At 49.3% G+C, this 13,202-nt stretch overlaps 2 protein-coding genes across 2 annotated transcripts; one reads left to right on the top strand and one right to left on the bottom strand.

Annotated features, from left to right (window-relative positions):
- The first annotated feature begins 791 nt into the window (after positions 1-791).
- Positions 792-5,742, top strand: grk7a (G protein-coupled receptor kinase 7a). The gene is made up of 4 exons (XM_057057496.1): positions 792-1,541; positions 2,196-2,651; positions 4,026-4,306; positions 4,391-5,742. Exons 1-4 carry the CDS (start codon positions 945-947, stop codon positions 4,728-4,730), a joined length of 1,674 nt encoding a protein of 557 aa, XP_056913476.1. The 5' UTR covers positions 792-944; the 3' UTR covers positions 4,731-5,742.
- Positions 5,743-6,898: 1,156 nt separating this feature from the next.
- On the bottom strand, positions 6,899-11,355 carry atp1b3a (ATPase Na+/K+ transporting subunit beta 3a). The gene is made up of 7 exons (XM_057056203.1): positions 10,981-11,355; positions 9,758-9,886; positions 9,461-9,559; positions 9,179-9,369; positions 9,055-9,105; positions 8,569-8,655; positions 6,899-8,488 (listed from the first exon to the last, which is right to left on the bottom strand). The coding sequence occupies exons 1-7, from the start codon at positions 11,090-11,092 to the stop codon at positions 8,321-8,323; spliced, it is 837 nt and encodes a 278-aa protein (XP_056912183.1). The 5' UTR covers positions 11,093-11,355; the 3' UTR covers positions 6,899-8,320.
- Positions 11,356-13,202: the final 1,847 nt, after the last annotated feature.

Here is a 13,202-nt window from a genome sequence, read left to right as displayed (position 1 = left end):
TCAGGCAGGATTAGCTAATATTATGGGAGTTTTACCCTCCTGAGTGAGCTGACGTCAGCATACCTGTGCGTCAGCGTTGCTGCTGGGCCCCAGTTCAGGTGACAGGACGGCAGCAAAATCAACAAACAGCCATGGATGCAATACCTGCATGGCCGAGTGCACGATAAATATTTTTAAAAAAAATAACATGCAGAATGTTCCCCTGCCAGTTCAGCGGCGCTGAAATGTCAGTCTGGCTGCAGTATTTGGATTCATTTCACAACAAACGATTGTAGACACAGAAACTGCAGAATGCACCTGTTAGATTACACAGCAAAGGCCTTAAAAGTCACTTTTTGAACGCCACCGGCGTGCACGATGGATGTGTTTGAGTGGCTGTCCTTGGCTGGGGCGCAAGATGGATGAGGTTGAACTGATCCCGAGTCAGGGCTGCAGAATTGCTTTAATGAGAGGAGGAGGAGGAAAGATGAAGGGGAGGCTGCAGCTGGATATGTCTCATGGTGGACTTTTCAGCTGTTTCAGTCCAGCAGATACATCTTCCTTTTCAGCTGCATGGCCCTACGTCCCCCTTCCCCCCCGCCCCCGCGTGGATCTCCTGGAGCCCGCTGGACCACTGTTGGACTATAGACTATTGCAGATATAGAGGGCTACAAAGCCTCTTAGGGCAGAGCCCGCTTATGATTCCCTTTCTGTGCACAGCATCCTTGAATAGACTGCAGAAAGATCCTTAAGCCAAAATCCCTCCCTGGTATTTAATTCTAAATGAGTAATTACTGGGTGTGTCAGTGTGTCTTAGGTTTGCAGGTAGGCAGGGTGAAGCCGCTCATTTGCACACCGGCCCCGCCGCCAACCGCACCTCCCGAGAGACCCAGGACGCTGCGCCAGTGGCGAGACACTGAAGAGCCCAGTCACTTAGCGGGGAGAGAGCACACACAGCCGCCAACATGTGTGACATGGGGGGACTGGACAACCTGGTGGCCAACACGGCCTACCTGAAAGCGCAGGGGGGTGATGACAAGGAGATGAAGAAGCGCCGCCGCAGCTTGTCCCTCCCCAAGCCTGACCAGTGCGCAGCGGCGCGGACGGCTATCGAAAAGGACTTCACTTCCATTTGTGAAAGGCAGCCCATCGGGAAAAAGTTTTTCCGTGACTTTCTGGCCACCAAGGCCGAGTACAAGGTCGCCGCCGATTTCCTGGACGACCTGTACGACTGGGATTTGGCTGAGCAGGCAGCTAAAACCAAGGCCTGCCAGAACATCATGCAAACCTACTGCAAGGCCGATTCCAAGAAGTTCCTGAGCTTCCTCAGCGGGGAAGCGGCTGAAAAATGCAAGGGTGTGACGGAGGGCAACTTTGAGGAGGTGATGAAAGGGAAAGTCCAGGACGGCGTGAGAGAGTTTCTGAAGGACAAACCCTTCACAGAATTCCAGACGAGCCCCTTCTTTGATAAATTCCTCCAGTGGAAAGAATACGAGAAGCAGCCCATCAGTGACAAATACTTCTATGAGTTCAGGACTTTGGGCAAAGGAGGCTTTGGAGAGGTGAGCAATCAGATGCAACTATGGCACAGTGTACATCCATGTTTGATAGAATTCTGTAATTAGGGAAAAACTACAGAGCTGTGGTTGCTCGCTTGAGATGAGGCTGTAATCCTGAGGATTTAGCTCTCCTGAAGGTCGGCGTGAAGTTCATGGCACGCAGAGATACGATTTGGATTTTTGCCAACAAATACAGGAGGAGGAAGCATATCTCCGTGTTAGAGAAGAGAAATTACTGACCTTTATTGCCTCAGTGAGATCCAGATGTGCAGGTTAGAGGAAGTTGTAGATTTGGTTCTCTAAACACAGCAGCGTTCACCAGTTCGTATTATAAGATACACGATGAAAAACATGCATCTGTGGGGGAGCTCTGATAGCGTCGTTTATGCATTTTCAGAGGGCCAAACATTGACCCCAGAGGGACTCCCTCTCCTAATCTGACTTTATATGCAATAATGTAGATGACAAGAACAAAGATTCACTGAATTAGCACATATAGAGCAAAAATGCTAAATGGGGACAGGTCAAAATTGTTTTATAAAATAAAAGGGCGTTTTGGTGACTGATCAGAACATTCAGTACACTGACTTTTCAATTTGCAATGAAGTCCTCTGCCCCCCACCCCCCAGCCTCCTCTGACTGCCTGTCTCCATCCAGGTATGCGCCGTTCAGGTGAAGAACACCGGGCAGATGTACGCCTGCAAGAAACTCTGTAAAAAACGACTAAAGAAGAAGGGCGGTGAAAAGATGGCTCTGCTAGAGAAGAAGATCCTGGAGAAGGTCAACAGCCTGTTCCTGGTCAACCTGGCCTATGCGTATCACACCAAGGACAGCCTGTGCCTTGTCATGACCCTGATGAATGGGGGAGACCTCAAGTACCACATTTACAACATAGGCTACGATGGCAAGGGTGTGGATAAGGGCATTGAGATGAAGCGTGTCGTCCATTACACAGCGCAGATCACCACTGGCATCCTGCATCTGCATGAAATGGACATAGTGTACCGCGACATGAAGCCGGAAAACGTGCTGCTCGACAGCCAGGGCCAGTGTCGACTTTCAGATTTGGGTCTGGCGATTGAGATCGCACCAGGGAAGACCGTCACTCAGATGGTGAGTAGATGTGGACGCCTGCCGGGGTTTACACCTGACCCGCTATCAAGTGCACGCTAACATGTTAGCTTGCTAATCATTCCGTCAAGCAGCCACTTGGTGTTAAGAGCTCACCTACTCATGTTAAAAACAGTAATGGAATCACCGATGATGAAGCTAAAAACTGTCACCTAGGACCTAGGAGGAGGTGTAAATCTTGCGTCGGTTGTTTTTACCGCAAATCCGGACAAGGATTACTGGGGTGCTTAAAAGGTCTGTGTGATGATAGCGCTGGAGGCCATTATATAACGCCTTTCTTCCTTTGGCAGTCAGATTATAGCTGGGCCAATTATAGACCAATATTCTGGACGGGAGGACATTCATTGAGCAAAGTTACCCGGGGAGCTGGATGAACACCACGTCGTCCTGGTTAGAGTTACTGTTGGCGGCACACGTGCACGCACAGCCACAGATTTCCCTGCAAATTAAAAGCGCACTAAGAGAGCAGGGAAGAGTCTCTACAGTTAAACCAAGGCGGTCTGAATATTGGTTGTGGAATCTGTTACGGGGACGGGGGGGCGTAATAACCCAACTGCAGGACTGTTTCTGGACTTACTTAGAGTAGCAGAAAGTAAGCTCTTAGTTCTATGAAAGTCCTGTAAGCTCATTATCCAGCACTCTGATGCTCCTCATCCAGCCCAAACGACTGGGCTAACCTTCTGCAGACAAGGCTGGCTTTGGGTCCTTAATCGTCTTAGCGGGAATTACACAAGTCTGTCCCTGATTAGATTGACATATCCAGGTAAAAATGCATGTTGAACATGTCAAGAGAGAGTTTGCAAACAAGCCCCCCCCCCACCGTGACTGAGATATGTTTCGAGGAAAACACTCAGCGATGCTTCCTAGCAGAAAAAAAGGGATTTTCAGGCGCCGGGATGTATTTTAAAAGTTCTTGTTTTTATTTGAGGGGGAACAAAGGACAGATCTGAGATGAAGAGGAGTGCTCTATTCAAGTTTTGCTGCCTTTATATAAGGAGCTGCACAACTCCGCTTGGACACACATGACTCCTGACAGGGAGCAGGCTTAGCATTAGGATTAAGCTCCTCGCTGTAGGTGGGTTGGGGTAAGGGTGAAACCCTTGACAGGAGACGGAAGTCAGCAAATATAGATAGGATCTTACATGTAAGTGCAAGTTTTCTCAGTGGAGCCTCAGTTTTAACGTCCTGCCCCCCACCCCCACCCCCCACCCCCACCCAGACCCCCCTCCTGCTGTTGGAACCTGCTATAAGCTGATAAAGTTCATGTAGCTGCACGTCTCTTCCAGAACCTGACTGCGACAGAGATGCAATCCCACAGCGTCAACATTAACACCTGACTCCTCTTCCCTTCTCCAGGCTGGTACTGGAGCGTACATGGCCCCTGAGCTCCTGAGCAAGACCCCGTACAGGACATCGGTGGACTGGTGGGCCCTGGGCTGCAGCATCTACGAGATGGTGGCCGGCTACACGCCCTTCAAGGGCCCCGAGAGCAAGAAGGAGAAGGTTGAGAAGGAGGAGGTGCAGCGCCGCATTCTCAACGAGGAGCCCAAGTGGGAGCACAAGTTCTTCGATGCCGTCACCAAGGACATCATCCAGCAGTTCCTCAAGAAGAAAATCGAGGAACGCCTGGGCATGAAGTGAGGCGCTTCCTCGCCTCTGCGGCTTTTTTTGAATTTAAAAGCCGAAATGCTGATTCAGACGTCTGTTCTTGTCATTTACAGGAACAACCTGGAGGACCCCAGAAAACACGAGTGGTTCAAGAGCATCAGCTTCCCCCGTCTGGAGGCCGGCTTGGTGGACCCCCCGTGGACGCCCAAGCCCAACGTGGTCTACGCCAAAGACACGGGCGACATTGCCGAATTCTCCGAGATCAAGGGCATCGAGTTTGACGCCAAGGATGATAAATTCTTCAAGGACTTCAGCACGGGCGCCGTGGCCATCGCTTGGCAACAGGAGATGATCGACACAGGACTGTTCGACGAGCTGAACGACCCCAACAGGAAAGAGGGCGGAGGAGATCCTGACGACGGGAAGAAGTCCGGCACGTGTATAGTGCTGTGAGAGGCCCGGTTCACCCATCAGTAATAGTCGTTACTTTTCTCAGCGGCATCACGTGAGAGATGGAACACGAGCATCGGTGTTGAGGGCAAAGCGCCGCCACTTTTCCTCTGCGGCGGCTCACGGTAGAATAATAATTACTGCTTTCGAGGCACGGATCAGGAAAAGGGGGCGGGTGTATTTGGAGCGTCGTCTCACTGATTCCCAGCTTTGGGTGAACACAACGTTGTGTGTAGTAGCGTAGCTTTGCAGCTTTGAATCAGAATGGCCGTTTGGGGCCATTTTATTTATTCTATTGAGGAAATGTAAAGTATTTGCAGTGACCCCTCACATGTTCAAACTGTTTTCGAGCGTCTCCCAGTTTCAAATGTAAAATCCGATGCCCTTTACGCATCATTGGACCACATTCTTGATACCGTAGAACCCTTTTCAAGCTCAAAAAAAATACCAGCTGATCCCCCTGTTTTACAACCAGCTACGAAGGGCAGTTGTATTTATTGTATATAATGAAACGTATGTCTATGCACAGTTAGAGAAAAAAAGAAAAAGAAACAAATATTAGGAGAGTTTTGAAGGAATATAGGGAAAAAAGAAGAAACCAACCCTCAACACCTCTTCATCTGAGATCCTCCAGCGTTGGTGCTACAATGTTCAGCTTAGCGGGGCGCTGGGGGCTACTAGGGCAGTTAAAGGCTGCGACCGGAGCTCCACGGCCTCAGAACACTCTCACTTTAACAGTGGGAATCGCAGCAGGAAAAAATAGAACATCCAATGTTGTGTTCGTTAAGGTCAGAATAGAAACAATTAACTATATTTGTTGATCTCGTCTCAGGGTATTTATCCCCAAATGTTGGGCAGAGTTGAGTTTTTACAGTAAATAAATATATGACGATATAAATGATACGATACATGTAAATATAAATATGAAATCAAAGTCTATTATAGAATATGATGTAAAGCAGAGACTTCCTTGGATTTGGAATCAATTGAATAAATTGAATTGATGTCTTTTGAATGATTGTCTGTGCTGTTTTTATGAACGTGTGCGCCAAGAGAAGGCCTCAGATTCCCTATATATAACAGAGGAATGGAGTAAAACCTAAAAATATCAGCTGCATGAAGCCCTGGCAGATGCTGACTACAGCCAGGCTGCCCTGCAGGCCGCCGCAAATTGGTGAGTTCAACCCTTAGCTCGTAAGGCGATAACCAGCGTTATCCTGGTGCCTCCGTGGCTTAAATAGCCTGCAAATCCCCTTCTGAGTAATGCAACAGAGCAGGGAAGTGCAGCGACAGCGCTCATCTGGAAATAAATAAAAATCCCTTCTTGGTCATCTATGTAGGAATTTTGCCTCTGTCACCATCTGCTGCCAGCCTGAGGCTTTTTAAGACTCTGAGCTGACGTCATCTGTCTCCTCTCTGTCTCTCTGGGTGTTGTTACGGATGCAATCACCCACACTTTCAACTAAATAATACATCAGAAAGCAGCAGGTTTTCAGCTGTAATATCCCTAAATTATGCCAGCTCAGGGTGATGAATTTAATATCAGTATTTATGACTGAATTTTTTTTTTTTTGCAGTAGTGAAACTGTTTCTTGTAACCATCATTAGGGTTTGTTTTCTATAACTGCGGGCCAGTTAAGCAGAGGACTGTCCCCAGTGACGTCAGATCTATGCCGAATCAATTCAATCCACCAGGGGGCCACCAGCGCCACTGCAGCCGTGGCAAAAACATCCCTCGGCCAATTTCAAGACATGATAACAACCGCTGGCCGTGACTTTAATTATTCATTATTTAATTAATTAAGGTTAGAATAGCCTTGTCCTTTAATTGTGCATCTTTAACAGTGGAACGGCAGTGGTCAACACACTCGCTGTTTATTGCTTTCTCTAGTGACGAAAACGCGCTATTACAACACGTGATGATAAGGCCACATCCATTTTGTTTGTTTGTTTGTTTTATTTTTCTGATAATAAATGGTACAGGTTGTTTGTCAGATGTCAGAAATATCAGATTTTGGTTGATGAATGGAACAGCAGAGCTTTTCTTCCAATTTTAAATGACGCTGAAGCACAAATGTGTTAAGAGCCGTAATTAACAATTACAAGCCCAAGGCCCACATTTTATCCATTTGCAATTAGTTGATTCGGAAAAAAATGAGGAGAAATGTTGCTAATTTTTTTTTCTTCAAAATCACTTTTATTCCACAATTCAAATCAGGTCTTAAGGCACCCTGAAGAGATGTTACTAGTTGTTCTTTCAAATATGGGGTCCTTTTAAGACTGTGTAAACATAGCTTTGAATAAGATAATTTCCTGTAAATCTTTGCTTAAATTATTTCTTTACAGTGCACAGACATTGTGTTTTGTGACAAAAATACAATGTGAGTTAAGTAAATATGGTTGATAGTGTTTGTATATATATACATTGAAGAGTAATAGATCAGCAGACAATCAGATCAACAGGCTGAAGAAGAGAGAAAACTAACAAACAATCTTTGAGACCCAGATAGATATACAGATCACGTAAAGATATACAGTACATAGTTACAGTGAACGTTTTATTTTTGCAACGCCTCTCCACCGTAAAGCGTTTTTTTTTCTCCTTTTCTTTTTACATTGTACCTTCTTTTTGTGTGTGTTTCCTTTGTATGTGTGTGTGTGTGTGGGTGTGTTTCGCCTCAGCTGCCGTCATTTACACCCTTTCGTGAGGCGGAACGAGACGTCTGCCCTGGTCCCCGGCAGGGCGTCACCCTCGATGTTGGCTATTGCAGTAGAGAGGTGAGTAAACAGGAAGACGGGCAGACAGACAGACGCACATGCAGACAGACAGACGGACAGACGGCACGAGACTGGGCTGTGGCCACGCAAAAACCACAACGCAAGATCTATCTATAATTCTCTAAATATGTTCAGGATCACAATGTATTTATATGTAGAAAGGGACTTTTTTTCATCGGTATTTCATATACAGGGATACAGTGGCTATACTTGATTATCAAGGTATGTTCCTATGAAGTCTTTGTAACGGAATAATTCAAACACGCTGGCTGTCATGTCAGGAATGTTCCGCTATCTCAGTTGCACTATACAGCGAGATAAAAATCCTCTCAACGCCGGTTGCCATTCATACATTTGTTTCTCCCATAAAGACGAGAACAGCGTTCTCCCCCTGACAGCAGGAAGGTGTTTTGGTCCCCCCCCAAAAAAAATCCCCGTTTGAAAATTAATTTTAAAAAAGTCGCGTCTCCGAAATGGCGAAACGTCACCCCGTCGTGATCAATTTTGAGGAGATACAAATAAAGTAGCAGGAGGGGGAGAGAGAGTGCGACGGGTGGGTTAAGGAATGGAGCAGGGCCGGCGTTTTGTTGGGGGAGATGGTGGAGACTCTTGGAGGAAAGAAGGGTCATAAATGTCACCAAGGCAACGTTCCGTATCTGAGTGGCTCACCTGCACATCCGCCTCGCACCTGCACCACCTTTGAGACCTATTTGACGCTTCCTTCCTGTGTGTTACATGTTTTCAAACATAAATCCCTAAAAATTGGCAGCCTCTGCATTGGGTTTCCTTTTTTACTGTTGTTTCTTTTTTACGTTCTACTCGACCACCTTGATCCTGAAGGTGACGCGGCCCAGGTACTTATCCCGCTCGTCGTTGTTGCGCAGGTCCGAGCCCTCTACCCGGCACTCCACCGGCAGCTCCTTGTTGTAGTCCTCCTTCCCCAGCAGCAGCTTCACGGCCACCAGGGGCTGCAGGTAGTCGTTCTGCATCGGGGAGATGACGGGCGTTTGTCAATATCACCTCGCCACGGGCGGCGCCAGCTGACATGAGGATAAATACTTACATGGGCTTTCTTGCCATAGTAGGGGAAGTACATCTTATCGAAGTTGGCCTCGCTGGGGAAATACTGTATCTGTACGGGGATCTCTCTCTGTCAAGAAGAGCCGCGAGTTAGTGCCAATACCACCATCGAGATCATCACGGAAGGCTTTCAAAAGCTCACAAGACCAAACACTAAACAAAGGGAAAATTCGGGGGAATTCCTGGCCGGTTAGTGAAGACATTTAAATGACACGAACCATTAAAATATGTCGAAAGCAGCAGTGAAGGGATATCAGGAGGGGGCTGTTCCTACGGCCTTATCCTCATAATTTACGTATTACCTTACCCTAAAGCCGTCGGTGACAGCATGCAGAAGGAAATCAGACACAAACAAAAAAATATATATAGGGAAGAAATGAAAGCGAGATCAAAGGAACTTATGAAAGAACAAAAAAGAAGAACAAAACAAGCAACAGGTGTGAGGGGGGCCGTCGGCGGGCCTGTTCACCTTTATCGTGCAGTTGATGTAGGGGTTCCCACGGGGCATCAGGCCGATGATCTGCGAGGCGACACAAGCAGGGGAGGTTAGCGAAGACGACAGGGAGGGACGGCGGACTAAAAACGGGTTTTACCCGGTTCATTTTCAGCAGCACGCAAGGTTTCCCCTCAGAATAGCCGAAGTTGGTGTCGGACAGGCCGGAGCAGAGGCTCAGGACGTCTCTCCTGAAGCGACAGACTTCCTTCGTCTTGTTGTCGTTTTCCTGCATGAAGTGCTGTCCTTCTAAACAGTTCTTGTTCTTCTGCTGCTGCGTTTCATTGTATTCTGACAGACAGAGGCGGGGATACACATTAATCAGAAGGTGTGTGTGTGGGGGGGGGGGAATACTGCACGGCACGTGCTGAAGGAGCCTTACTCTGCAGGAAGTTCTCCAGCTTTTGGATGTAGTCCGCATAGTTGCGGGGGTCGGTTTTGTTGTAGTAGATCTCTGGGAAATTTGGACGTATCACCAATCCTGCAAAAGAGGTCAAACTTGAGGGACGCAACCGTCTCCTGATGGTTCGACCCAAAGCGCGACCACGACCATATGGGGAGAGGCTTGGAGACGGGTCGATCCGTCACAAAAACGGGCCTCGGCGCGCCAAACCGTGGCCACGGCATCTCGGCACGCACGCTCAAAAGAGAGGCTGTTGCATGTTGGGGGGGGACTCACCTGGGGAGGGGATGCGATCCCTGTACCTCGGCGCGTCGTCGTCCAGGGTGAGGAGCAACACCCACATGGTCAGAGCGAACATGCCCGCCAGGAAACAGTAGAAAACCAGGTAGAACAAGAGGATGAGAGCTGGAGGGATTCAGAGGAGCAGAGTGGAGAGATGAAGGACAGAAGGGCCCTGGTTGAATTACATAACCCCAGAGGTCAGACAAATGCCTCCCGAGTTCCTCTGCAGGGAGCTGTCATGGCTGGAGAAACCATTTTGGATGAAGGAGGAGGCGACGCTCAGCGCTACGGCGCCCGTCTCCAAACAGGACCGAGGCGCCGCGACGCCGAAAGCCTCTGAAGGCCGGTGTGTGCGGAGCCGAGGGCGGGCAGGCAGCTGGAGAAGCGTCAGAATCAAAATGGTTCGGCACCATCTCGGCTACGCCGCTCAGATGCCCTCTAAGCTCACACTCGCGGGGGGAAAAAAAGGGATGGACCCCGGCGCCTGCTGCCGTGCACCCCCCCTTCCCTTCATTCCTCTCCAGCAGTATCCCACAATGCACCTGCCATGTGCGTGAAAAGCAAGAGAAAGAAGAGAGAGGGAATCCCATTTGACCTTGACAGGCATGCTAATGTGGGCGGCCATGCAACTGCAATGGAGCATCCCACTGCACAGCAGCACAGGGGCCCAGGCAGCCTCGCAGCCCGCACTAGCCTATAGGAGGAGCCCGCTGCTGGAGGGAGGGTGGTGTGTTACTACCTCATGCTGGAAATAAACTGGGGGGGGAATCATTACATAAAATGATCAGCAATGGACAGAGCTCAGGAATGCTGGAGCTCACACCTCAGCTATGATTAGGTAACAGGAAGGGAGGGGGGGCATTATTAGTCCCCACTGTGAATCCCAATTATTCATTTTAATCATTAATATCAATTAACAGCCATCAAATCTCTGCTGCGGACAGCCGCTATAAAGCAGCAGAGAGAAACTGGTGCACACCTCTGATAGCATCATCCGTCTCAAGGCTTCTCCTCTACACCTTCATGTAGGCCCATCATGGCTAATGCAGCATCTATAGGGCAATCACTCACATCCACCCATGCACAGGAGCACACAGCAGGCTCCATTCGAGATCTCATCTTATATGTGGAATGGGAGGGGGGGTAAGATTAGGTGGAAGAGCCGTGAATGTCAAAGCATCTCCTAAGACACTGCTGAATAATGGGGGGCTCCTTACCCCAGCTGCTGGCCGTGCGACCCAGCACCTCCCCGGTCCTCGGGTTGTAGATGGAATCCTTCCAACTGGACGTGTTCTCCTTGTTGGCGGGTTTGTCCTCGGTGCTCGCCATGATGATTTTATCTTCTTTCTTTTTTTTTTTCCTGATCGGGATCTACGGAAATTAGCGGCGTCTTCTATCCCCCCCAAAAAACCGCAGGAAAAAAAGGGCAGCGGATGTGATGTGGCGAGGCGAAGAAGCCGACGAGGCGGCGGTGAGCGGAGTGGGCGGTGGAGGGGGAGAGAGAGAGAGAGAGAGAGAGAAGAAGGGAGAGAGAGAACAAAACGAGATGAGGAAGGTGAGGAGGAGGGGGGGGGACGGTGACGTGCGCACGGGCCCGGTCGTGGCAGCTGATGCAGTGCGACCGAATGGATGAAGACGACGGAGAGACGCGCGGAAACGCGCAAAAAGAGAAATCTGGGTGCGTGGGTGGGGAGACACGTCCACGCGCGATCTTCAGCGCCATCAGAGTGGCTCCGAGATCGAAACTTCATAGAGCGAATGCTGTTCTATTCATTTATGCAAAAAAAAAAAAAAGGGGGGGGGGGGGGCATTTGTATGAAAAGGTGTGAAAAGGAAGCGGGATTGTGCGCTCGCTGAGGGGGGAGAGGATGCTTCCACGCATCACGATCATCGATCAGGGCCGAAAATTGGACCCGAAAATGGCTTCGCGAGATAAATAGACCCCCCATCTGCAGTGCATACATTTAACTTCACTGGGGTGGGTCTCTCAAGGTCTGGTTTCCTCCCACCGTCGAAAAAAAAAAGATGATTAAAGACCTGAAATTGCCTCCGTGAGTGGACGGACTGGGGACCTTCACTGGTGACTGCTGGGATGCACCAGCACCCGCCATGACCCTGATCAGGCAGGAAAAGGATGGATGGATGCAGATATTTAATGTGTGCTGAGACCATGTAGTAACCACCACTGGAAAATGTTTATAGGACACCTGAACCAGGAATGAAGTCCCTGAAGTTCCTTCCTTCCACTGCACAGTAAATAAAGGAAATTTTAGGATTTCTGTCTTCCTGAAGCTTCGAGGTTGTTGCTCTATATATGTGCTGGTTGTGTGTCACCAGAGCCTATAGGCTGGAGTGTATATCGATGGCAATGTAATCTCTCTCTCACGCACACACACACACACACACACACACACACACACACACACACGCACACACACACACACACACAATGAGGATGTTATTTGTAACTGACTGGTTGAGCATAGATATTTGGAGCACCAGCCAATTCTTGTTGCTATGGCGATCGAGCACTACTGGAACTAGTGTGTGAGTCACAGATACAGGCGGGGGGGGGGGGGGGGGGGAGCAGTGTGTAAACAGGTATGCCTGAGTTATTGTAGAATGATACTTTTACGAGGACTTGTTTTATGTTGTGTTTCTCAAAACAGCTGTTTAAAAAAAAAATCCTCCATTTTTGTCATCCGTATCAAAGTCGGTGCTTTACCGGTACACTCGCCGTGCCAATTACTAAAATGAACTGGAGTGAAAGAAAAGGGCTTAGTCAGCAGGGGAGAGGCCGAGACAGCGACGGGAGAAACAAGAAAAATGGGGGAAAAGCGTGCAGCCTCTTGGCAATCCACCGCGCACAATCCCAGCGTGTCAGAGGGGCCAAAAAGAAAGAGTGGAGTTATATAATGGTTCGGCTCTTATGGGGGCAGAGGATCTGGAGTAGTGGACGCATTTCACCCAGTTCCTGCTGTCAGATTGATTTTGTTGCAATGCGGGATCGGTCGCAGCGCACAATGCAGCAACCAGCACGGCACCAGCGCGCACACGCGTCCCGTGATTACCGTGAGAGCCGGCGGCACCGACCCGCGCGCTGCCCCGGCTCCCTGTCCGCTGCGGGCCGAGCCCACCGGCGCTCCACGCCGGACCGAAATAGCTGGAAATGACAGGCGGGTCGGGAGAAGTGCTGCTTCGGTGCAGGGGGGGGCTGACGGGAGGGGGGGGGGGGGGCTGTAGAGCTCCTATCCACGCAAATCTTACTGTATATCTGCTCGTCCTCGGACAAAGGGCACAATCCTCCCATTGTTTAGGAAAATCCCCTTTTCTGTGCACTCAATTAGCGCCCTCTTCCCCATACCAGCACCAGGAAAACACACCCCATTTGTTCTCAGTCACTCCATCCACAAGCTGCCATAGCAACCCTCCCAGTGAG

The sequence above is a fragment of the Takifugu flavidus genome, chromosome 15 (genome assembly GCF_003711565.1).
Source record: "Takifugu flavidus isolate HTHZ2018 chromosome 15, ASM371156v2, whole genome shotgun sequence".
NCBI lineage: Eukaryota > Metazoa > Chordata > Actinopteri > Tetraodontiformes > Tetraodontidae > Takifugu > Takifugu flavidus.
This window is presented reverse-complemented; position numbering and strand designations above follow the sequence as displayed.